This window comes from Podarcis melisellensis (assembly GCF_964234715.1).
Source record: "Podarcis melisellensis genome assembly, chromosome: 1".
Taxonomy (NCBI): domain Eukaryota; kingdom Metazoa; phylum Chordata; class Lepidosauria; order Squamata; family Lacertidae; genus Podarcis; species Podarcis melisellensis.
This window is the reverse complement of record NC_138528.1, coordinates 84763828-84788334: the sequence shown is the minus strand read 5'-3', so window position 1 is coordinate 84788334 and position 24507 is coordinate 84763828. Positions and strand designations below refer to the sequence as shown.

The window sequence follows — 24507 nt, the reverse complement described above, 5'->3', positions numbered from 1 at the left end:
CCATAGAAGTTGTGGTCCAATAACATCTCAAAGGCACTATGTTGGGTACTCCTGCTCTACAAAGTAAGAGGACACATGTAATACTGTATGGACAGGGCAAAGTATGTTTGCACTCCAAGGCCCCATGCCCTCACACAAAAGGTGAGGAACTCAGTGGTTGCATGTAGAAATCTGAAATAGAGGAAGGAACAGCTGTGGGCAAACAATGTTTCATTCTTTCCCCCCCATAGCAATATTCATAATTCAGTCATATTTTCTCCACATCTAATGTTTATTAGTTCCTCACAATGATACTTAAAATATAAGTGCAAAAATAAAAGAGGCTGGGTGTTCTTGCACATCTTGATCACTCTGAGACAGCGCCCCTCAAGAGTGAGCCAGTGGGGAGACTTGAAGCTGTTTTACCTTGGGCAAACCAAAATTAAGTGTGTGTGTGTGTTTGTACACACATCCATCCTGATATCACATGCAAGTCAAATATTATTTTTGCTCTGTACCTCCTTTTCTGACGAGGGACTGTGTGTGGTCTAGAAGCCTTCAGAATAACAAAAGATGGTTCTGTAAGAGATGTAATCATTACCTGTGTCATGCTGTTGAGCCACAAACCTCAGAAACCTCAGTGTTCATTAGTCATCCAACCACAAACATTCATCAGCTGGTACTTCACCTGTTCCACAAATAAAGACTTCCTTCTTCACAAGCATCCTACTAAACACTTGGCAACATGTATCACCAGGAGTCAACTGTTCAATTACCCATTTAGCCTAGGCTTCATGCAATCTCTATTCCCAGATTCCCAGAGTTCTGTATTCCCAGAGTTTCTGAGCTCCAAGTTGGAGCATCCAAGTGGACCTGATCCCAGCTGAATGCAGGGTTTAAAGCCGGCATCAATCAGCTGATCAGTGGTGACTTCAGGCTCTGCTGGGATTGACTGTGCTTCAGAACATCAGGAGCTCCAATGTGTAGCTGGTCCAAGTGGGCCTTAAAGTCATCATCAAAACTTGAAGCCCCACTTGCATTGGCTGGTATCCTGCTGGAAACTCAGCACAGCTTGAGTTCAAACCTGAGGTTGGTGGGGCAGAGGTTGATGTCTCCGCTGCTAATGGGGCTGGGATTCTTGAAAAGATTGGTGGACAGGGCGGGCCTCCAGCCAATACAGCAAGGCACATCTTAAGGGCCAAAGTACACATGACCTGCAGGAATGCAATCAACATTTTTTGCATCCCCCCCAATATAGATATCAGGCAAAGGAGATCAGACCAGCATCAGAACTGCAAGAAATTGGGAAGGAGAATTAAACAATTTTCTCCTGTGCCTTCCCTCTCAAAGGAAATAGCTGCTGAATGCCACACAATTAATATCACAGTTTGGCCCTGAGGTCTTGAGCATAGACCACTATGGCTGGAGGAATCTTGAGGTGTACATTTCATAGGGAAGGAGGCGATTGCTAGCTTCTTTCAGAAACACTGCAAAATTGCAGCTTATGGAGCTTGAGTGAGGAGATTTCCAAAGAGTTAAAGTGATCTCAACAAGCTGGAGACCTAGCACTGAAGCATTCAAAATAAGAACACAAGAGGAGCCTGCTGGATCAGGCCAATGGCTCATCTAGTCCAGCATCCTGTTCTCACAGTGGCCACCCAGATGCCTGTGGGAAAACAACAAGCAGGATTAGAGCACAAGTGGACTCTACCTTCCTGTGGTATAGAGTATACCACAGTGTGGAACACAAATTGCTACTTCTAAGATGAGGGGTTTTATTTCAGTTAAAAGCCACATCTCTCCTTCAGTAATATGTAGCACAACTTCATTGTGTCCTCACACTATTTTGTTGAACATTATTACATTTGCCAACAGCAGCAGCTAATGACATTGGTTTGGTGAGTAGTGTAATGACATCAAAACCTGGGATATACTGTACTACATCTTAGGAGAAGAAGAAGAAGAGTTTGGATTTGATATTCCGCCTTTCACTCCCTTTAAGGAGTCTCAAAGCGGCTAACATTCTCCTTTCCCTTCCTCCCCCACAACAAACACTCTGTGAGGTGAGTGGGGCTGAGAGACTTCAAAGAAGAGTGACTGGCCCAAGGTCACCCAGCAGATGCATGTGGAGGAGCGGAGACTCGAACCCAGTTCCCCAGATTACAAGACTACCGCTCTTAACCACTACACCACACTGGCTCTCTAAGATGAGAGGGAGAAGAACTTCCCTAACTTCACCTTCGTAGGAAGGCCTGCCTCAAAGGTGGTGCCATAAAATGAACTAGTTAGTACAGCTCCTTACAAACAGATAAGAGGCACAGAGCAACAGTGACACACAGCGGCTGAAGTGAAGAAATGCAGCCCTGACCGTTTTACACCAGGCTTCCACAACCTCAGCCCTCCAGATGTTTTGAGACTACAATTCCCATCATCCCTGACCACTGGTCCTGCTAGCTAGGGATCATGGGAGTTGTAGGCTAAAAACATCTGGAGGGCCGAGGTTGAGGAAGCCTGTTTTACACCAAAGGGCTATTCTGGATGATCCATTTATTGAGCTTTCATCTGGATTTGCTTTCTCCCGAAAAAGCTTGTGTGGAGGGTAGACTATGTCTGGTCTTTATCAAGCATTCATACTGATCTGTTTGCAGGGTGGTTATACGCAGGGATGCCAACAGAATTTCCTTGCTGCATTCCCCTGCAATTTATTGAGAAGAACTGCTGCTAATGTAAATCTATTAATGAGGAGAAGTTTTACGTTAGGTTCAAATTACTGACTTCCCTGAAGTGATCTTCTTACTTTCAGGATGCCACCGCCACCACTTTTCATGCAGATGAGATTCTTCCAATTACGCCCAATGCCTTGCCCCTGTCATCCAGGCATGGATATTCGAGATAGATAGAAATAATAAGGAACATGTTCCTTCAGCATCCTGCATTCAGGTAAGCTTTGCATTCCCCCAACTGGCATAACTGAGATTCTACTTGTCCTCTTCTGCAAACCCTGTGTCTCTAGAACTATGCTTAAAACAGCCAGGTAGCAAATAATGGCTCTCTCTGAGGCACATGAGCACCCATGAATTCTGATAGAAGAGCCAAGCCCTATCACATCCTTAGAACTGACCTCATAATCTGACACCAGAGCTTCAAAGTAGCAAAGGTCACAGGTTAAGTGGAAGCACATGGAGAAGGTGGCACGAGGCAGAGAAAAAGATGGAAGAAGTGTGTGTTATCAGGATGTCACATGCTGAAACATTCCCCCTGATGGGCCATGACAGGTTTAATTTCCAGAGTACACCCATTAAAGTGATGGATGGTGGCATTCAGCTCATGCAGAGTTTGTTTGTGGCTCCCTGCCGCTGCACAAAGCATGTTATTTAGTGGCTCTTATTTATGAGATTGTTTCTGCTCCATCTGGGCACCTGTCCAGTTTGGGGGGAGAGGTGGTATTGAAGAGAGAGGGGAAAGGGTTGATTTATGGTCATTTAGCTGCATGACTCAGAATGTAAACAGACATACCCCATTAAAGACACATTTTTACCCTTCTCCCCGTATCTCAGAACCAATGCAGTTTTACAACACCAAGGGCACTGGCAAGGATGTTTCTAGATCCCATGGATCTCTCTTTAGGATGGGGAACTTGGGAATCTGGACACTGTTGCCTGTGCATTTGCCATCAGAACAAAACCTCTTTTCAGGAACAGATCTGGGATATGTTCTACCATAATACTGTTCCCAAGAGTACCTTTGGGAGAGAAGATGCTGGATACTATAATAAATAATAATAATAAAAAAATTTTTTATTTATACCCCGCCCCGAATTTAAAACACTTAATTGTAAAAGCAGCATAAAATACAGTATAAAAATATGAATAACAATAAAATTCAAAATTCAAAAACCAATTTGGGGAAAATCCATCTAATAAACATTAGGGCTAGCTGGCTGAATTAGTCCTACTTGGGCCAGCGAGGAGGTCAGGGGAGAATTAGCTGTGGGGTCTCAGAGCGGGTAATCTTCATAAAAGGGGAGGGAAGAGAAGGGAAATAAAAAATCAGGCTGAATTCAAATTAAAGGCCAGGTGGAATAGCTCTGTCTTACAGGCCCGATGGAAGGAGGTTAAATCCTGAAGGGCCCTAGTCTCATGCGACAGAGCATTCCACCAGGTCAGAGCCATCACTGAAAAGGCCCTGGCCCTGGTGGAGGATAGTCTGACTTCCTTAGGGTCCGGGACCTCTAAATTATGGTTATTCATGGACCTTAAGGTCCTCTGCGGAGCATGCCAGGAGAGGTGGTCCTGTAAATACAAGGGCCCTAAGCCACAAAAGGCTTTAAAGGTCAAAACCAGCACCTTGAACCTGACCCTATACTCCACCAGGAGCCAGTGCAATTGGTAAAGCACTGGGTGAATATGCTCCCATGGCAGGGACCCCATGAGGAGCCTTGCTGCAGCATTCTGCACCCGCTGGAGTTTGTGGGACAGTTTCAAGGGCAGCCCCGCATAGAGCGAATTACAGTAGTCAAGCCTGGAGGTGACCATCACATGGATCACTGTGGCCAGATCGGGGCAGGAAAGGTAAGGGACTAACTGCTTAATGTGGCAAAGATTGAAAAATGTCGCCTTAGCTGTTGCTGTAACCTGCACCTCCATGGAACGGGAGACATCAAGGAATACACCAACTACTGTACTGCCTTCAAATAGCATAAGGACAACTTAAGTGGGGTGGGCAGTTATTTGCTTTTAAGCCTATTGAACTGTCCCAATGAGAGATACTGAAAGACGAGGAAAAAAATGCATATTGTGCAGGGATGGAAAGAAGATACTGTCCCAACTAAGGAAGAATGGCAGGCAAAGTTAGTGAACTATGCAGAAACGGCAAAACTTACAGGAAGAATGAAGAGTCAAGAAGGAACAATTAAACACATTAGCAGGATTAATTTAAAAACGAAGCAGTTAAAAGGTTAATTTAAAAGAAATTCAGAGAGTAACAAAGTTAAAGGTGTTAAGGGGGAGATGCAGTTTTAAAAATTCTTTTATAAGAAACCAGGGAAGGGGGGGGAAGGGGAGTCAAAATAAATATGTATGTATCTACCTTTTTAATGTATGATTATTGTTGTTAAACTGAAAAATAAAAATTTAAAAAGGACTTTTGTCCAAATGTAGTTTTTGTCAGGTGAACAAAAGCTGATAATATTTTTATCACCCAGCTTTGCAGCAAACATCTAGAATTGAACAATGAATGACTAAGATCACAGCTTCCACATTTTTTGGGAGGGGGAATCTAATTAGCCAAAAGGTTGTATCTAATGTTAGTCCTACTCAGAGTAGACTTATTAAAATTAATGGACATGACCAGCTCAGGTTGATGAATTTCAGTGGGTTTATTCTGAGCAGGACCAGGCTGACTATAACCCAGAGATCAAACTGGTATATAAACCCTCTTCCCCATTCCATCTTTGAATTCCCTACCTGTGTCCCGCAAAACTGTCTCTTGAACACAGTGTGCACTTCCAGTATATCTCCCAATATTTACATATAATAAATATAGTCAATAGTTTTGTAACAAAATATGGCCATGTATGAGACAAAACAGAATTTGAAAACCTCATGACTATGCATCAGACACACAAGGTATTGAGTAAGTTGAATGGTTTGTTTATGCACTTTATCACCTAAAATCTACCAAACACTGGGAGTGAGATCTAGGGGTTAAATATCATATGAAAAAAGGACTGGTTATGGAAATATGTTCCACATCAAACTATTGCTCTCAGTTTGAAGGATTTTTTTAAATGTACTATCACACTGCTATTTAATCCCATTATGATTTAATTGTATCTATTCCTTCATCCATGCAAAACCTCCATGCAAAATCTTACACCAAACGAACAAGAAACCATTAATCTATCCCAGCTTTGCCCCCTCACATGTTGCTGGACTACAACTCCCATGGTTTCTCTCTGGCCATTAGTCATACTAGTTGGGGCTGGTGGGCGTTGGGAGTGAAAACATCTGGAGGACCACAGCATTTTAAAAGATCGTTAGATCTCTCCGCTCCGCCCGCGACACACCCACCCGCTTCTTCAAGCACCTGAGCGGGATCAGGCTAAGGAACAGCTGCATCTAGTTCAATGAGCCGCAGCTGGCAAAAATTAATAAATGCTGGGGTTACACGGAACAGAACCCTCTTGAAGTTGGCGGCGGTTTGGACAAGAAGCCACTTTTTGAGGGGAGGAGAAATGTCACTTCTTGCTCGAGGGCTCTCTCTAGAGGCCAGCTTCGTTATGAGGTACGGGGAGCGGAGCGGGTGGGGTCTGATCTCCTTTCTTCCTTCTTATTTTTTAACTAAACCTCCTGGACCTGTTTGCCCCATTCACGACGCGCGCACCTTGGTCTCGTTTTCCCGGGACGGCCCTCAAACGCCCTTTTGTAATAGGAATGTCCCTCCACGGCGGCCGTACTTACTTACTCGGCTAGGCCATTTCCGCGTCTCGTTGCTGTAGCAACGCCGGTTTCGCGTTCTTCGCCTGCTTTGATCTTCCTCTCGCGCCTTCTTCGCCTGTTCTAGGATTTCCCTCTCCTGAGCTGTGGGAAGGTGAAGATTAGGTAGGACCCGGTACCCGCTCCAGAACGCTCGACCTCCACACTCCCGCCGCCCTCTTAGCAGGGCTCATCGAAAGCAGGATATTCCTTCCACTTAGTGGCACCGACTGTGCGCTCCAGATCTCCTGTCCTTAACTCCCTTTTTTAAAAAATGTGAAAAATCACATGCTATTGGGCACCTATTTTTCTAAAAAGAGAGCCCTGCCGTTACTTACCATGAAGCTGTTACAGTAAGTGCCACACTTTTTAACAACAACAAAAAAGAGGTGCCGGTACTGTGTACCATTGAGTACCCACGAAAAACAAAAAGCGCTGTGCTGGGCATGTTTCAAAGCACAGTGCCAGGGAGACCCCAGCTCATCCAGCATCTTTATTTGCTCAGTGACCTAATTTGCACACACAAAAAATACGTAGGGCACCAATTTGCATATGAATGAGTTTTTAAAGTACCTGGCAACACCCATGCAAACAGAAACATAAGATTACTTATTTTAAATGTTTTGTTTTCAATTTATGTGGAACAGAGTAATCGGTCCCGTAATTCCATTATTGCCAGATTCTCACCCTAGAGAACAGCCTTCTCCTGTCACCAGCAGCTTTGCTGTTCTACAATTTTCTGAACAACTGAGATGTTCTTTGGCTCTCTCAGGTGCAAAGATGCTGACTCATATGCACAGATACACAGCCAACTCAGACCCCCTTCAGAGACTTGGTGGTGGTGGTACCAAGCAGGTGAGTAATCTTTGTGCTATATAGCTGATAATAGAGCTTTCATTGCCTTTAAATTGTGAGTAATTTCCACTGATGTTTTATTTATTTATTTAATAAAATTTATACTCTGATTGTAAAACACATCAAAGCAGTTTACAAAAAAGATAAAACAATAAAATCAAGAAACATTCACAACCTTATTCTTAAGCATACAAAAGTTAAAATACTAAAACAGATGAAATTACCTCAACTTTCTGTGCAGCTGGGTAGGATTTTCAAAACAAGAATGTTTTCTTATCTGTTCCAGTGTAAGGTAAAGGTACCCCTGACCGTTAAGTCCAGTCGCAGACGACTCTGGGGTTGCGGCACTCATCTGGCATAGTTTCTCCTGTAAAATCCCCCCCCCATTTTTTTAATGCATTTTATAACACAAATGAACAACATAAACAGAAAAACAAACAATACAAATTATTTTCTTATCCTTATTTTTTCTAAACATTGTTAGGTGAGCTTCCCCAAGTCCCCCCTATCTGATTTTCATTTTAGCTCATCTTTATCAGTTTACATATATCATAATTTTAACCATTTTTTAAATCACACTTTTACCATAAAAATCTTCACATTTTATCCCTTACAAATAATACTATTTTATTATGTAAAATCTTTGGGCTCACGTGGATACTTTATGATGAAGTAATGAGCAGCATGGCAACTTGCTTTTCTTTGTTTCTTTAGAAGCTGGTGGTGTCTGTGCGGCAGAAGCCTTCATTCTTCACTGCAAGAAAAACCAAGAATATTTTCTGGGGTATTGAAGTACCTGATACTCTCACCTGGCAAGGATGGTGTCTAGGAAAAGAATTCACAAAACATCTCATTTTGAGAAATGTGTGTTTGAAACCCCAGAAGTTGAAGTTCAGGTGTGTAAGCCATGTGGAAGGCGAAAGGAGCTGCCATTTCTCTGCCTTGAATTTTCTTTTCACTGCAGTAGTAGTCATTTACCATTCGCCACTCAACCCTATTCTGTTGAGTAAAACTTTGCTGATATTTTACATTGCATAAATGTGTACATGTTGGATGGTCACTGCAAACCCTACTCAACTGCATACTGGTCCTAGAAATGATTATTTAGAAGTAGCTCCCAGTGATTTCAGTGGGACTTCACCCAAGTAAATATGCATAGGGTTGCCAGCATAATATATTTTATCTACTAGCAACTTCTAACAGATTGCATGGTTTGTTAGGTTTTTCACATTATTTGATGGGTGTATTGTGTATTTTTCAACAATTCTGATTTTTACCATAATTTTAGTATGTATGTATGTATGTATTTAAAATGCTTATAACCCACCCTTCATTTCAGTGGATCCCAGGGCAGGATATAGTAGTAATTATAATAATAGTAATAATAAAAAAAAACTTTTATTTGTATCCCGCCCTCCCCAGCCGAGACTGGGAAAAGAGATTCCATAAAATTCCATAAAAACAACCATAAATAATAAAACTAACTTAATGATAAAAACTGCTGAAACCACAGCAATGGCTGCCTGCTACAGTTATTACAATGCAACACTAAAAATGCCCGGGCAAATAGGTAAGTCTTTATTTAGTGCTGAATTTTAACATTTTTATTACTATTCTCTTCGAAGTATTTCCCCCCGCATATTAAGTATCATTAAATCTGACAGTGCAAATTTTGTTTTGACTTTTCACAATGTTATTTTGTTTCATACAAAAGAGAATAAAATATGTTCTTAAATATTCATAGTTATGCTTTTTGTACTCTCTTGTGTCACCTCCATCTCCACTTTCCATGGTCACTTTGTTCTGATTTGTTTCCAGGCCTCCTACAACTCGTTTCTTCAATACTGTTTTCCCACAGCCAATTATTCTGAGTCCTGGGATGTCCATAACTTTGCCCATCATCTTCTGCCCTTTGGAAAAGGTAAAGCAGTTCAGGGATATACCTACTTCTCTTCCAAAAGCACCAATCTATCAGAACAGTGTTCTCTCTGTGTCCTCTTCTAACATGGCCGGCAAGGAAAGTTGATGACAATTGAACTTACGAGCCTATGTGAAGATTGAGACAATGTTCACCTCCTGTTGCAGCCCAAACGTGTTAATTGTTTGATGTCACAAATGTATGAATTCTGATTTGATTTGCCGCTCCCGCTCCCGTAACAGAAAGGAATTCAAATCTGGGGGAAGCAGGGCAGAATTTGAGCACAGTAAAAATACTGATCTGTTGGTAATAGTGCAATACCATATGCCCTTGACATTTACAAAACTGTTATGTTCACCTTTCATTTGCACCAACTTCACAATATTCTTTTCAGCAAAGTGGCAAAATACTGCAGTTAATGGGCTATGGGCAGGGGCATACAAAGTGTGTGTGTGGGGAGCCGTCCTGGGTGCCATCTGGGGTGTGTGTGACAAGACGGCCCGCTGCCTCCCCCCAGCTGTAAAGTGGGCGTGGGCGCAGTCAGTATGGGTGCTGCTCATGCGGTGTCCGTACGGGCTGCCGCTCGCTCGCTCGCGCCATCCATACGAGCCTCTGCACGGGCTTCTGCGCATGCGCAGTTTGTACGGATGGTGCACATGTGCCACTGGGCATCCTGTCCCGCCCTGGGTGCCAGAGAGGGTTCCTCCACCCCTGACTATGGGGGATTTTTTTGTTTGTTTTCGGGCTCAATTTGGCCCAAGAGCAGGTTATCTTAAGGATAGTCTGCATCTTATGTAATCCTGCCTGAGTCTTAATATTGGCTCTAGGGCCCATCATTAGCTAAGATCTCATTGGAGGATACAAGGAACAGGACTTCTTTTTGTGGAGGTTACACCACAGCCGTAGATTCCCTTCTCTGGAAAGTCTAATAGGCCCTCTGTCTACCATTTGTAGATGGTATTTGAATATATTTTAAATCTGCGTGGTATTTTATGACAGAGTCTGCTGGTTTTGTTTTTTCTGCTGGTTTTTAATGCTGCTGTATGCATATGCTTTTTGCATCGCATATTGTTACGTAAGCTGTTCTGAAAAAAATAAGTGTTTGAAATGTGGGACAGAAATAATTGAAACAAATGGACCTAATCACAGCATAGCACAGCTGCTCATGCTCAGTCAGTCCTTTTATTTTCTCTTGGAATGCATGAATGTGTAATTCCTGCTCTGTGTATGTAGAAGTTGCCTGCCTGTTCTTTGCACTTGGCATGGAGTTCAGCCACTCTCTCCACTTCTTATGCAGAAAGAGTATGAAGACAGCGTTCTTTTTGAAAAGGCAGAAGGAGAGTTTTCTGTTGCTCTGGTAGCCAAGCTACCTCACCTTGATTTGCTTTTCCAAGAGAGTATCCAGCTTCCTGCATGTGCTGTCTATGACTCTACAGAGGCCTCCTTTACCATGTACAATGATGGGTGAGTGTGGTTGTCTGTAGCCTCTAAAGCTGTTTACTCACTGGATTAGGATGGGATCCATACAGCTGACCCATGTTTTTCCATATACTACTTCTGAGACACAGAGTGCCCCTAAGTTTTCCAAAGGGCATCTGTTTGGGATATTGTGGAAAGGCACTGTCAAATGAGATGTCGAGAAAAACTATTTTGCTCTAAAGCCTTTGGTTTACAGCGGGGGTGGGGAAGCTTATTTAGCCTGAAGGCCGCATGCCGGTGGTGGGCAGAGCCTATGGCGAAAGTAGGCAGAGCAATAAATACGAATTTTATCTTTGTACAGCAGGCTAGTTTCTTCACCCCCAAATGTCCTTCTCTATCCTCCACCTAGGCAGGCAAGAATCACTGTTGTAGTTCACGAATGTACTCGAGTCAGGCAAAAGCATTCAAGGAGGGTGCAGTGTGGGGCCCATGAGAGGTGCAGCTCTGGAGGTCGTATTGCCTGGGGAGAATCCTGAGGGACAGGCAGAGAGGCCTTGAGGGCCACATTTGGGGTACCCCATCCCCGGTTTACCGTGTGTGTTTCTTCTAGAGAACTACTGACATGCTTTAGTTGGGAGGTGCCACCTTCCTTCTGCATTCTTCCTTCTCGTGGCATGTTGGATCCAGGCGAAGAGTGCACAATGAAAGTGATATTTCAACCTGAGATGGCTCAAGTGCACAACATATCAGCAATATGCAGTTTTGGAGATACTCCGGAGCAAAAGGCCATCCAGCTGAAAGCTGTTGGTGAGGATTTTTCAACTCTAAAGCAAAAGGGCACACAATGTAGGCCATAACATTAGGTTTTATGGGTATCTATGTTCTTGCCTATGGGTTCACCTGCAACACTGAAACCCCATGAGCTAAAGGAGTCCGGTAATAGAGGGTCCTATCTGCTGTTTTGCAAAGGGTCGCTCTCAGATGTTCCTGGTTGCTGAGAACATCTCTAATCTGAACCTCATTTTTCACCTGTTCTCTCACTCGCTTGCCTCACTTGCAATTTATCTAATTTTGCCACATATTCTTATTTTATGTGCAGCTGCCTAAAATTATACCTAATGCCTCCTAGAAATCATCATAGTATCTGCTACATTTTTTGATACCCTAAGCTATCCATTCAAGGAAGAGTACAGTTGTTATGAAATATAGTATAGGTATTCCAGGGTCCAAAAGGCCCCATGGAGCAGCCATTTTAATCCCCATGCTCATAATTTAGAGGGTTTCTGTCCTGAATATAAAGTTCATGGCCTGAGAACTGTTCAAAAGGCAGATTACTGGTCACTGAATGATTTTGCTTCAGTTTAGATATTTGACACAGTGATTCAAATGCCCCAACCAATATGTTTTCAGTGTAGGAAGGCCTCCACCTTTGGCTTTTAAAAGTAATCTTTATTTTCTGCAGCTAAATATCCCCACCTGCTGGTGAATGTGCCAGGAGACTCGTGTGAAGATGCCAGGCTTAGAAACTTCCGGGATGTGCTCTGCTTTGGTGCTGTTGCTGCTGGCAGCACTGTAGAAAAATATGTGGATGTCTTCAATGTGTCTGTGGTACGATAAGTTGATCCTTGAAGCTTTCAGACAGATATATTCTCATGACCTAGATGTGTGCCCAAGAGGACATGTCCATATTCTGCTTTGTCAGTGCCTACAACATGCCTATATTTTTCTTTTCTTTTTTCCAATTTTTTAAATTGATTTTCCAGATTTTTCACACAGAAAAAAGAAAAAAACATGACAAAACACGCAACAAAGACAATAAACTAAACACAAAAGAAAATTATTACTTCAAATACCTAAATCTCTTAACATTGGTAACTGACTTCCTCGAATCCCCTCTATCTGAATTTCATTATATCACCTGTATAACAGTTCTCCAATTTCATATTTCTAATAATATTAACTCCTTTCATTAACTAAGCTCTTCTCAGTGGCGTAGCGTGGGGGGTGCAGGGGGGGCCGGTTGCACCGGGCGCAACATCTGGGGGTTAGGGTTAGGGGGCACAAACCCACGGGTTAGGGGGCGCAAATTACTTGCCTTGCCCCGGGTGCTGACAACCCATGCTACGCCACTGGCTCTTCTCCTTTATTATTATTCAAATCATTAATATTTATTACCACATATTCTTATTCTACCCCTAAGCCTATTTGTTGCTTATAAGTATTTTCTAATTATCTTATATTGCAATATTTAGCTAAATATTCTTTAAATTTCTTCCAATCCTCTTGTGTCTCCTCTTCTTTCTGGTCGCGGATTCTTCCAGTCAGGTCAGCCAGCTCCAAAAAATCCAACATCTTTCATTTTACATTTCCAACATACTTTGTTCCTCACTCTGTACATTTTTGCTAGGGGTGATATACCAGCGGTACATCATTTTCATTATATTTTCTTTTAGGGTGGTTCATGCTGTGAATTTCAGACCTTCGTTTCATAATTTTGCTAAAATGTCATAATCAATGTTATACCCAAAATCAATTGCCCATTTTATCAGTACTTCTTTTTTCAATTCATCTTTTGTGTTCCATTCCAACAAATAATCGTACATTTTTGATAAAAGTTTTGACCTGCCTTCTAATATTTCAATTTGATATCCTCACATTTTATCACTAAAACCCAATTTCTTATCCTCTAAGTATATCATTCACTTGATGATATTGTAACCATCCTGTTAGTGCATTCTCTATTCAATTATAAGGTTTTAGTTTCCATCCTTTTTCAGTTCTCATTAATATTTCTTCATAAATTGCTCTCCTTCCCTCCATATTCAACTTTCTTACTGTCAACTCTTCCACCGGGGATATCCACCATGGTGTATTTCTTTCTAATAAAGTCCTATTCCTGTCCCAAACATCATATAAAGCACCCCTAATTATATGATTTACAAATCCTCTATGTATTTTCACCTTGTTATACCATAAATAGGAGTGCCATCCATATCTATTATTATACCCTTCTAGATCCAGCAGGTCCATGTTTTCCAATAATATCCAATCTTTTATCCAACACAAGCAAGATGCTTCATAATAAAGCTTTAAATTTGGCACCGAGAATCCTCCTCTTTTTCTTTTTCTTCAACTTATCAGTCAATAGTTGAAATTTTGTCCTGGGTGTTTCCCACTGCCATATGAATCGTGACAAGACTTTTTGCCATTCTCGAAATTGTGTCGACTTAATTGTAAACAGCAGCTGTAAACATTGACTGCATACTTTACATTTGCCACAATAAATTATTTTATTTAAGTTATTCATTCTTTGAATACCACACTTCCAGCAACACTCTGAAAGCATGTGCACAATGTGGAAGTTTTCTCTAGATGTACACAGTAGGTGGCAACCTTTGCTTGGGAATTTTGAGGGGAATTTATAGTCTGTGCAGAGTGTTCAACTGCCAAGAATTGCAGGAGCCTGGACATAGGATTTAATGGAGACACTTGGTTGTAGAATGGATCTCTCCTGAAAGAGAGGGCAGGCAGATGCTAGTGAGTCTTTGGTCTCTGTCTGCAGTTTCCCTGGCATTATCGGCACAGGACCACAAAGGTGGCGGCTGCTGCTTCTTCTTAATTCCTATATTCATGCAATACAGTGTCTCAGAAGCTAAGACTGCTGGTCTCCAGATGCATCACCAGTTACTCAAAGGGGATTATGAGTGTTTTGTGTGGGAATGTACCAAAGTTTCCATCAGAATAAAAAACTGCCAATTTAGAGGATTGGCCTAAGCTGTAGGCTTTTCTCTCTTCAGTGAGTGGAAGGATATCACTTTCTGTCTCTCGGCAGGTCAGTGCCCCATTCAGGATTGAGCGAGCAAAGGAAGTAGTGCTTCGTGATCGTGTTTTTTCTTGTGACACCACCCAAAACATTGCTCCAGCTCGTGGGAAGTCAGTCATCCCTGTGAGGTTCAGCCCACACACCGTGGGTGTAAAGAGTGTGGACTACTTCACTGTTCTGCCTGCTGGGAGCAGCACCCATTCTGTGCTGAAGGTGACAGGTTCATGCAAAGGTACAAGGCAGTGAGAGCCCTTTTGCATCTCCATGCTTCATCAAAGCACGTATATCAGTGTTTCGCTCCTGATTCCAGCAGATTTGGGTTATGGTACCTTGCTGGATATTGAGCATGTACAAAACATTTTGTCCAAAGATTTCAAAGCTGTGCTAATGCTACTTTCCAATAGCATTTGCATTTGAAGAGTTGTGAGTTGTTGTATATTATAGTTAAGTTGCAACCAGAGGTTGTTTGGGTTGGACCCCTATTCCTGCCTGTCCTTGAGATTTTAGCAAAAGGAACCCTGCCCTCCTAGCAGAAAGAGGCTGACCCCATCTGGGTGGAGGGAGTGGGGCTCTGTGCATGTCTTCTTGCCACTGTGTGAGTGAGACTGTCTATATATTTGGGAGCGCTGCTGCATAAAGATAGGTGATGAGGATCAACCACTTTTATAGCAAAAATAATAACAACCAACCCTGGAGGGCAGGGAATTAGGAACTATTAGTATACAAAAACTAAAAACAGCCTCCTTTCTCAATAGCAGCAATGGTGTGAAAATTGGCCTTGTTTGTCATTCCAGGTCCTGCAGTTTCCTTTCAGCACCCCGTTGTCTACTTTAGCTGCATTAACCTTGGAGAGTACTTAGTTCAGCCCCTAGAGATGACCAATAACTCTGACGTTCCAGCCTACTATCAATTTAACATTGACTGCAAACAAAGTGTCTTTTCCTTTGACCGTCCTGTTGGGGTCTTGGATGGGATGTCCACTATCACACTGAAGGTCACCTTCCAACCCACCTACCCAATAATTTTCTACCGACGAGTGGTTTGCCTTGTTCATCATCAGGTAAGAGGGCTAGGATACATCTTCCATTGAAACAGGCCTGTTGGTTGTGTGCCCCAGTCAAGCAGGGGGTGGTTGAATGCCATTTCATGGAGAGAACAGGACCCTCTCTTTTGCCTGGTTGTTGTGCTTTATCAGGCAAATATCCTTACATGGAAATGCTCAGGCTTTCTCAGGCCAATGCCTTATTTTCCACATCTTTGATAGCTTTTCTTAAACATACCTAGAAGCACAGCATTTTATTCATGCCCTAACCTCCATACCCCTGTAATGTGTGCCTAGACCTCAAGCCCTGACCTACTGCATCTCCCCCCCCCTGCTCAGTAGCTCTTGTCCCTCTTATGAACAGAGGTTTTGATTTTAAGTCATTACCCTGTGTTGAATTGTGTAGATAAGAGGACCTGGCTTTCAGGCTGATTTTGGAATGCAGGGAAGGATAGAGCATCTTCCCAAGGCAATTTCCTGCATTTCCAGTTCAAAGTGGTAGCATAAAAGTAAAAATGCATGAAGCAAGCTTAGAAGCATTCTGTAGCTTTCCCTTAGGATGCCCTCTTCTCAGAACAGAAGGCAACTGTCTAGAATGCACAACACTGCTGATTTTGCAGAGGTCTATCAGCTGTGATGACCAGCGTAAGGGGAAGCAACTTGGTTGTGTTTGCTATGGAGGTTGGATGCACAGGAACAGAGCATGTTACCCCCTAAAGGAAAGCTTTGTGGATACGTACCACCAGCACAGAATAGCTGCTGGAGTGCTGCGTGTGGACATGGGAAACACAGATTCACACCCCAGCTTAGCTTCTGAGCCAGTTGGATGGACACAGACAAGTCATTATCTCCCAGCCTCATTTACTGGATTGTTCACTGCAATTCCTTGTAGAAAGGTTGGGAAACTAATACTAAAACAAATGCATATAGTGCACTGCCTCTGCCAGTGTGTAATCTTTCTCATTTTAACAAAGTCCAGCTCTCAAAAGCGGGAGACGATAACTAGAAAATTTGACTGAGGATCCCTTTAAATGTCACCCTAACCACACCGGAGCTATTTTTCTGTGAGCAGTTCCTGTACAGTTGGAGTAAATGTTTAAATGACCACCCACATGGTCGATCTTTCTCATGGAATAAATACCCAGAAACCAAAGGAGAAGCTTATTCTGTGATCAGATCCCACATGATTGGCCCTTTCACATCTGGATTTTAAAGGCTCCCATAGTTGGTGGGGGAGCTGCTTGTGGAAAAGTGCCCCTGGAGGGACAGGGAGGGATAATGTTTAAAGGCTCCCTGGAACAACATATTAATGGGTGAAAGTTGCAAAATTATATTCCTGAAAAGAATGCAGATTAAGTGGACTCTGCTGTGGTCTCTGCTGTTTCAGGACCCATTATTCATAGATTTGATTGGGACCTGCCACTCGGAAACAATGAACCCAAACATTCTGAGATTGAGTGACATTACCAGGTACAGGACACACATGGCCAGAGGACTGACCTTTTTCCCACCGGACATCCTGGGCACTATGTTGAAGGAGGGCAAACTGTTGGTGGATGAAACCAGAGCTCTCACACTCCCACCGGAGGTACAGTACTCAGTTTTGCACCCCTGGAGGTAGATTCCGCAGAATCAGTGATGTCTTGGTGCCCATGCTGAGTTTGCAAGTGATCACAGTTGCTAGACTCTGAGTGCTTACTCAAGTACCAGAGTGCACTCTGTTGAGTATAGCAGAGATGGGAAACTCAGGCCTGGGGGCTGAATGTTGTCTTCAGTAAGATGTTAGTCTTTGGTTTAGGCATACACCTCTCCTTTCCCCCCTTTTTAGATGCTGGAGGACAAACCTCCTGAAGAGTACCCTGCCCTTGAGCCCATGGTTGAATATTTCCATGACGGTGTAAGCAGTGACCTCACGGTGTTTCCTCCCCACGTTAGCCTTAGCATCAAGGAGTATGATTTTGGCTGTTGTGCAAAGCTTCAAGAGGTACAACCACTCCCTTTCTGCGTGACCAATCACACAAAGGGAAAAATCACGGTTATATGGACAAACAAGCCACATAGTCCTTTTCAAGTGACCCCAGAAGTCTGCGACATCCCACCTCTGAAGACTATGGCTTTCCATGTCACCTTCAAGCCTTCTTTGCTCAATTCCATGTATGCAGCTGAACTGGAGGGCTTTGCCTTCTATAAAGTGAGTAAAAATTTGGTGTCCAAAGCATTGACATTTATTGCACAGAAATTCTAGCCTCTGCAGATCCACACCATATATTTAAAGCACATTCAATGCACTTTTAAAGCCTACGACTTCCTCCTAAGAAACTGTCGTTCCGTCCTCACAGAGCTAGAATACCCAGCACCCCCAACAAATTACAGTTCCCAGGATTCTTGGGGCGAAGCCATGTGCTTAAAGTGCATTTGCTTAAATGTATGGTCCCATTGTCCTGGGTTCAGAATTTCCCCTGGTCATGAGAACAGCAAGAAAATAACATGGTTCAATCATCACAACGTGGGCTGGTTGGCTGGCTAGTACAAAACCTTTTGCCAAAAGCACTCTCTAGCAAAACGTTAAATTGCCACGTCCACTGAGAAGAGGAGGGAACAGATTTAAAAAAGAGAAATGATGATTAGTGAGGGGATTCCTGCTGAAGGGCAGTTTTGTTCTCTTTCTGCTACAAAATTCTGGCTTGGAACCCCATGGCAGGGCATTAAGGTAGAGCACAGATGAAGCTCTGCTGTATCGTGCTGCTCATCAGAGAGATCCCAGCATACCCTAGTTTGGTTGTAAGTCACTTTGGCTTGTCTTTGGCAGGTTATAGCGACTAACAAATCTTAAAATTAATAATATTTTGTTTGTTGCTGGCAGGTGCTGCGGAACTTCAACAACATTGAGGAGCCCATCACCATGTGCCCATCCTGGGACTTAGCCATCTCCTTGCGCGGACACACTTTTCAACCTGGGCGGCAGCACTTTATCCCAAAGTACGACTTGGACTGTCACAAGGTGAGAGGGATAGCCTTTGCCTTCTGGGGTGGAGTGTTTCTCATCTACTGCCTGCAAAGTAGAAAGGATTCATTGTTAGTTTTGTGTGTCTGAAATGTGTTTTACAATCTTTCTTTCATTTCCCTGCAATAATGAGATGTTGGTTTCTGTTCTTTCCGTTTTCCAGAAAGGAACAAATTTTGGAAAGTCATGACGAGGACACCCAGTGGCCACAGAGATGAGCACTTGCTGATCTAGGCATACTGGATTGAGGGCTCATTCAGTCACTCCAGCATTCTTTCTGCTTTAGTGTACTTACAAACCTAGCCAGAGCCTTGCATTGTGTCCTTTCCTGATAAAGTAGAAATTGGAGTGGCTTTCTTGATCTCTTCCCTTGCTTCTTCTATTTTGGGGGAAATTATTATTTTCTCCTTAGCAGAATTTCTGGGTTAGTATGTCTCGGCTGGTGCCTCAACCCAGTCAGTGACAGCAGAAGTCAACAAGGGATCCACCTCCAAGGGGAAATACCTGCCAATTTTAAAGTATGGTAAAAGCATATTTGCGGGCCCTCCCTTTATTTCTGGAGTCAAAGTTTGCCCATCTGTAAAATGGGAACAATAACAAAGGAGGCAATTTTTCCTATTCTTTACAACAGGAGGCACTTGTTCAAGCCTGGGTTTTTGAACTAAACCATAGCTCCTTTAATTCTATTTAGGTGTCTACAGACTTACAACATTTGAGTGGTGAGCTTGCTGTGGATTGGTCTGTTTAAGCTCAGGGGAAACCCATACTTCCAATTGGCACTTGAAAAGGCTGTGCACAGTGCTGATCGGCCAGCCCGTATGTCAATCATTAAATCTTCTCTCCCCCCCCCACATCCAGAGCAGGTTTTAAAGCATAAAAGTGTTTTAAAACTTCCCCGCCCCCTTAAAGACAGTGCTGAACAAATGTTTGATCAGATAAATAGGCAAGGTGCTTGGAAAGCAAGACAGAAACCCCAAGTGTGTGTCCTGTGAGAGTATGGCTGGAAGCTGAGTAACTCCACAATAGAATCATGTACAGGTGCACATGCAAAGGGAAGTGTGCACACGTCGTCTCTGAATCATGCGCCTCCCTTCCAAAATGAGGTTAATTTTTGCACAGGTGTAGCTTGCTGTTCATGCTTGGGATTTTAATTTTGTTCTTCTACGCCAGTCAATAAAAGGGGTAAGAATGTTAAACTCATGGACGTGATCTTGGAAAGTGAGTCGGATTTTATGCATTTTTTGTGGCCCTCGTTGTTTTCTTTGTCTTTTGAAGAAGTGCAGCCTTTCCCAACTGGCCATTCAAGGCAGAGATGCTAAGAAGAGAAGAATGCAGATGAGTTATTCCTTCAACCAAAACCTCTTCCTGTCTTCTAGGTCTTCCCTCCGGTGAGCCCAAACATCACCACGTATCGCAGCATGCTGCTCTCCAACGTGGGTAGCACTGCCATAAGCTTCAGCCTAAGCCGGGAGAAGTGTCCTTCCATCCTAGTGAAGCCCAACTGTGGATATATTGCACCTGGAGCTCACCAGATCGTTCTCCTCTCAACTTGCCCAGTGGAAACATCTATACAGCAGCACATCTTGTCCATGCAGTTCAATTTCTGGCCCTCCTTCACCCAGGTAGGGGCAGGAAGAGGTAGACTCTTCCTTTCATTCTCTGCCCCATTTTATCACTATACGGTGAAGAGGGACATACCCCTTCACCCTGTCTGTAACACCCTGGAATAGCTCAGTTGGTATAGCATGAGGCTCTTAATCTCAGGGTTGTGGGTTCAAGCTTCACACTTGGCAAAAGATTCCTGCATTGGACTGCAATAGGATTCTGGTAGTCCCTTTCAATTCTACAATTCTGTGACCCCTAATTTCTTTATCTTAATATTCTAATGATTTGGAGGCTAAGCACACTCCTGCTGTAATAGTTCAATGTTGAGAGCATTTGTTTAGCCTTAAAAAAAAGGCTACCCACCCAGCCCACAGCAGTACCATTTTTTTAATCTCTTTTCTTTAGTTTGACGCTTCAATACTTGAGGTGATTCTTTTGAGGAGCCACACTATTCATGTGACTATAATTTGTTTTAAATGGTTTTTAATGTTGTATTTTAAATTATTGTGATCCTCCTTGGGACCTTAGGGTGAAGGGCGGGTAATAAATGCAAAGAATTCTTTGATGCACTGGAAACCACATCTTACCCTATTTTTTAAAAGTAGTATGGTTTTTGGTCATCTTCCACATGGGCTGAATGAGGTTGAAGTACGCATTATTTTTGTCTTTCATTCTGTTTATCAGCTGCAAAATAGGTCCCAAGACAACTTGTAATACTTAAAATCAAAATTATCAGTCTAGGTCAGGTAAGATTTAAAACTCCCCAATAATGTATAGAATCCATCAAATAAAACTGTTTTCTGATGCAGTGCAGCATAAAGTAGATAAACCATGAGGAAAGGAAAGCTGTTTCATGTTATTTAGCTCCTTGCTATTGTAGGTCCATGTGCTCAGCTGATTTCGGTACAAAAGTCCTTGGGTGGGTAGGAGGGAGTTGTTTACTTCCTTCTCCTTCTGCCAAACACCTTGCAAATGTCTTCAGTGTATTCTCTTAACTATCATGGACATAAAAAGTGGTATTCTAGTGACTAGATTACATACCGTATTTTTTGCTCTATGACTCACTTTTTCCCTCCTAAAAGGTAAGGGGAAATGTGTGTGTGTCTTATGGAGCAAATGCAGGCTGCGCAGCTATCCCAGAAGCCAGAACAGCAAGAGGGATTGCTGCTTTCACTGCGCAGCAATCCCTCTTGCTGTTCTGGCTTCTGAGATTCAGAACATTTTTTTCCTTGTTTTCCTTCTCCAAAAACTAGGTGCGTCTTGTGGTCTGGTGCGTCTTATAGAGCGAAAAATACGGTATTTTGTTTGACTACTTAGATCTCAGCTATTTGGGAAAGCTGAGCCTCTCCTAGCAAAGAACACTTCAAAAGGCAAAATAACCTACTGATGGGTTGGAGGAAGGTGGCCAGCCATCACTTCACTGGTAGCTCTGGTGACATTTAAGTGACTGCATTCTATGTGGTGATCACAGCCAATGTACAAGATAACTGTTTTAACTATTATGAAAACATAAAAGAAGTGCTCCGTTAGAGGAGGCTCCTAGATCCTCTGCAATATATGAATAACAACTGTCATGAATTGAGGAGGGACTGTTGCTCAGAGGTAGAGCATGTGTTTTGCATGCAAGATCAATCCCATATATCTTCCAGGGAAGGATTCTTTGTCTAAAGTCCTGGAGAGCTGCTACCAGTCTGTGCAAATGGTCCTGAACTAGATGAACCAATGGTTGGACTCGGTATAAGGCAGCTTCCTATGTTCCTGTGCTCCTTACGTCGCCTTTAATGATTGGGAAAATTGGTTCACGAGGAAAGGCCTTCCTGCACATGCACATGTTTTGGTTTATATCAGCTTCCAAAAGTTTCTAGACTGCCAAAAAATTGTCAGGCTGGAGACTGACATGAAGATAGAGAATTAAACCACAGTGGCAGCTTGCTTTGTTTCTCTCCTGGGTGAAGAGATTTGGAGTGCTGCATCTCACATCTGCCGGGCTATTCTCGCTCAATCTAGGTGCTATAGACGATGTTTATACACCATCCCATGCACACACCTTCATGCAGTTCCTGGTTCAGTATAATGGTTTACCTTGCACTTGAAAACCGTTGTTTAATGGCACTTCTAGAACTTCACAAATGGAAAAAATTGTTTTGGCAGCGTTGCCCTTGTGCCTCCTTCTGTGTATTGTCTCAGTTTTCCCAGGCCTGTCCATGCCAGCCTAGAACCTAGCTCAACTTTCCTGTGAAAGTGCTGTGGCTTTCAACATTGGCTGAAGATTCTTGCTGATGTTTGCTTCCTCAGGAGCTCCACCTTCAGAGCAGTGCTGAGCCCCTGGTCTTGCTATTAGAAGGTGATGGCTGCCTGTACTTCAAACCCACATATGTGGGCAGCTCCTCCTCACGCACCTTCACTATCAAGAACTGCACCCGGTTACCCATGCTCTTCAGGTGGAAAATCCAGCAGTCAGACAAAAACCTTTTATCTGTGCAGCCTGCTGAAGGAACTATATTGCCCAATGAAGCTTTGGTGAGTAGACCTTGGTCACTGTTTCCACTAAGCAATCTGAAGCAATTACATTGAAATATAGCAAAGTCCTCCTTGGGCCAAGCCAAAGATAGCAATAAATGTGAAACCAGTTCCAAGACAAATGTTTTGTTAGATATATGGACTCACCCCTGCATGCTTCTGGGTGTAGAAGTGGGGAGAAGAGGAAGTTGGGTTCTCCCTGTGGGTTCTCCTGTATCCCTAGCAACCGGCTCACCCAGATGCTGCATCCCAGAAAGGCGGAGTGCTGTGAATCCCCGCTCAGCCTTCTCTCTTGTATGCGATTTCAGGCTCAGACATGGACCTTCACTCCCAGTGAGCAAATCAAATACCTTCTGCGGAGTTGGGTGATAGTGTGGAGAGAGCAAGAGATTCTGGAAGACAATACCCCAAAGACTGCCCGCTATATCCTGCGGGTTATCGGCGAAGGATCACAGGGCACTTTAACAGTAAGTGACAGCATACGGGGTAGGAGAAGTAATCAAGACCATGTTGGAAGAGGGTGGAAGTCCAATCACAGAGCTGATAGTTTAAGCATACCCAGATGACACCTGCCATTTATGGAAGCCTGGACATATCCCTTCCAGTTGGTAGTGCTACAAAGCCTCTATCTGCTGGCCAGTGTGTTTTTTTCCTAGGAAAAAAGTACTGCTCAGTTGCAGGGGGGTCAGAGGGTGAACACTCTGCACTTGCTCAGAGGCACACTGCTCTTTTCCAATGCTGGCATCGTCACTTGGCACCAACGAACAGGCCAACAGGTTTTGGGAATGGCTTTGCAAAGCAGGATGGAGGTTCTTATTCCTAAGAGTGCCTACTGTTTTTGCCATCATCCAGCCCACGGTTGACCTTTGCTGGCAGAGCATCATTTCCTGCCACATGCTTGCCCCTTCCATGAGTGAAATTGCCCCATGGCTGCCCTTCTACAGCTTGCTGCCGCGCTCTCTGATGGGAAAATGGAGGACTGCTTGCATTTCCTCCCCTCACCAAGCAACACTGCGAGGTATACCCAGAACAGCAGAGCACTGTCCACCCTTTGGCCATGCTCAGCCGCAGTGCCCTAGCCCTTGCTTTGCGCTTGCTCTGGCGTGTGGATTTGCCCCAGACCACGCAAGAGGCTGGGAGAAGAGGGTTTTCCTCGGGGAGATAGTTGTACCCACCAGAGAAGGTGAGCAGATTTGACAAAAAAAAGTTCCTGGAACTGTGTTCTGGTGGGTTCCACCAGGGAAAAACCCCCTCTGCTGCTGGCAGTGATGGATTGAATAGTGATCCTAATGAGACCCTTGGCCTACCCCTCTGATGCTATTCTTTTCCCTCAGTGTATTAAATTTCAGAATTTATTTGCATGGAATACCCATTGTCAGCATCTCTTAATAAACTTCCTGTGTTGTACTTGCTCTGCAGGGACAAAAAGAGCAGGTAGCTGTTGGCAACATCCTGGTTGGCAGCACACAGTCATGTGAATTTGCCTTCTTTAACAACGGAGCCTGCTGCTTAAAATACGTCCTTAGTGTGGAGCAGTTGATCACTGGACCATGTGACCCTGAAGAAGTTGCCAGCGACTCCTTAGGTATTTAATGGAAAGACAGATTTCTTGTGCTTTGCAGCTGCCTAAAGTCTCTCCCCATCCATACTCACAATTTTGTTTTTTGTCTTTCCTCCTCACAGCAATAGAACTTGACCACTACAAAGGGACAATTCCTGCTCGGGGAAAGATCTTTGTACGCGGGATTATTAGGCCAACCCGCCAATTGCACTACATCTGGACAATCTATTATGCCATTTCCACTCCCAAAGGTGAGAAATGGAAAGTATGAAAGCAGCCTCACACCAAGGATATTATTAATGGGG

The 24507-nt window shown here is 43.4% G+C and overlaps 1 protein-coding gene across 5 annotated transcripts in view; it reads left to right on the top strand.

The window, feature by feature from the left end:
- Positions 1–6245: 6245 nt before the first annotated feature.
- CFAP65 (cilia and flagella associated protein 65) overlaps positions 6246–24507 on the top strand; it is a 41901-nt gene continuing 23639 nt past the window's right edge. Inside the window, exons 1-17 of one of the 5 annotated variants that reach the window (XM_081924094.1) lie at positions 6246–6264; positions 7228–7310; positions 8025–8206; positions 9129–9231; positions 10526–10692; positions 11258–11454; positions 12110–12255; positions 14480–14702; positions 15265–15530; positions 16900–17100; positions 17341–17703; positions 18376–18513; positions 19893–20138; positions 22417–22641; positions 22950–23108; positions 24061–24226; positions 24325–24453. In XM_081924094.1, coding sequence (XP_081780220.1) covers positions 7236–7310; positions 8025–8206; positions 9129–9231; positions 10526–10692; positions 11258–11454; positions 12110–12255; positions 14480–14702; positions 15265–15530; positions 16900–17100; positions 17341–17703; positions 18376–18513; positions 19893–20138; positions 22417–22641; positions 22950–23108; positions 24061–24226; positions 24325–24453 — 2986 coding nt within the window. In that variant the 5' untranslated portion in view covers positions 6246–6264; positions 7228–7235. Of the gene's footprint in view, positions 6265–6323; positions 6582–6604; positions 6809–7058; positions 7311–8024; positions 8207–9128; positions 9232–10525; positions 10693–11257; positions 11455–12109; positions 12256–14479; positions 14703–15264; positions 15531–16899; positions 17101–17340; positions 17704–18375; positions 18514–19892; positions 20139–22416; positions 22642–22949; positions 23109–24060; positions 24227–24324; positions 24454–24507 lie in introns of those variants that run through there. The other 4 variants (XM_081924093.1, XM_081924092.1, XM_081924095.1 and 1 more) reach the window with 4 other exon arrangements.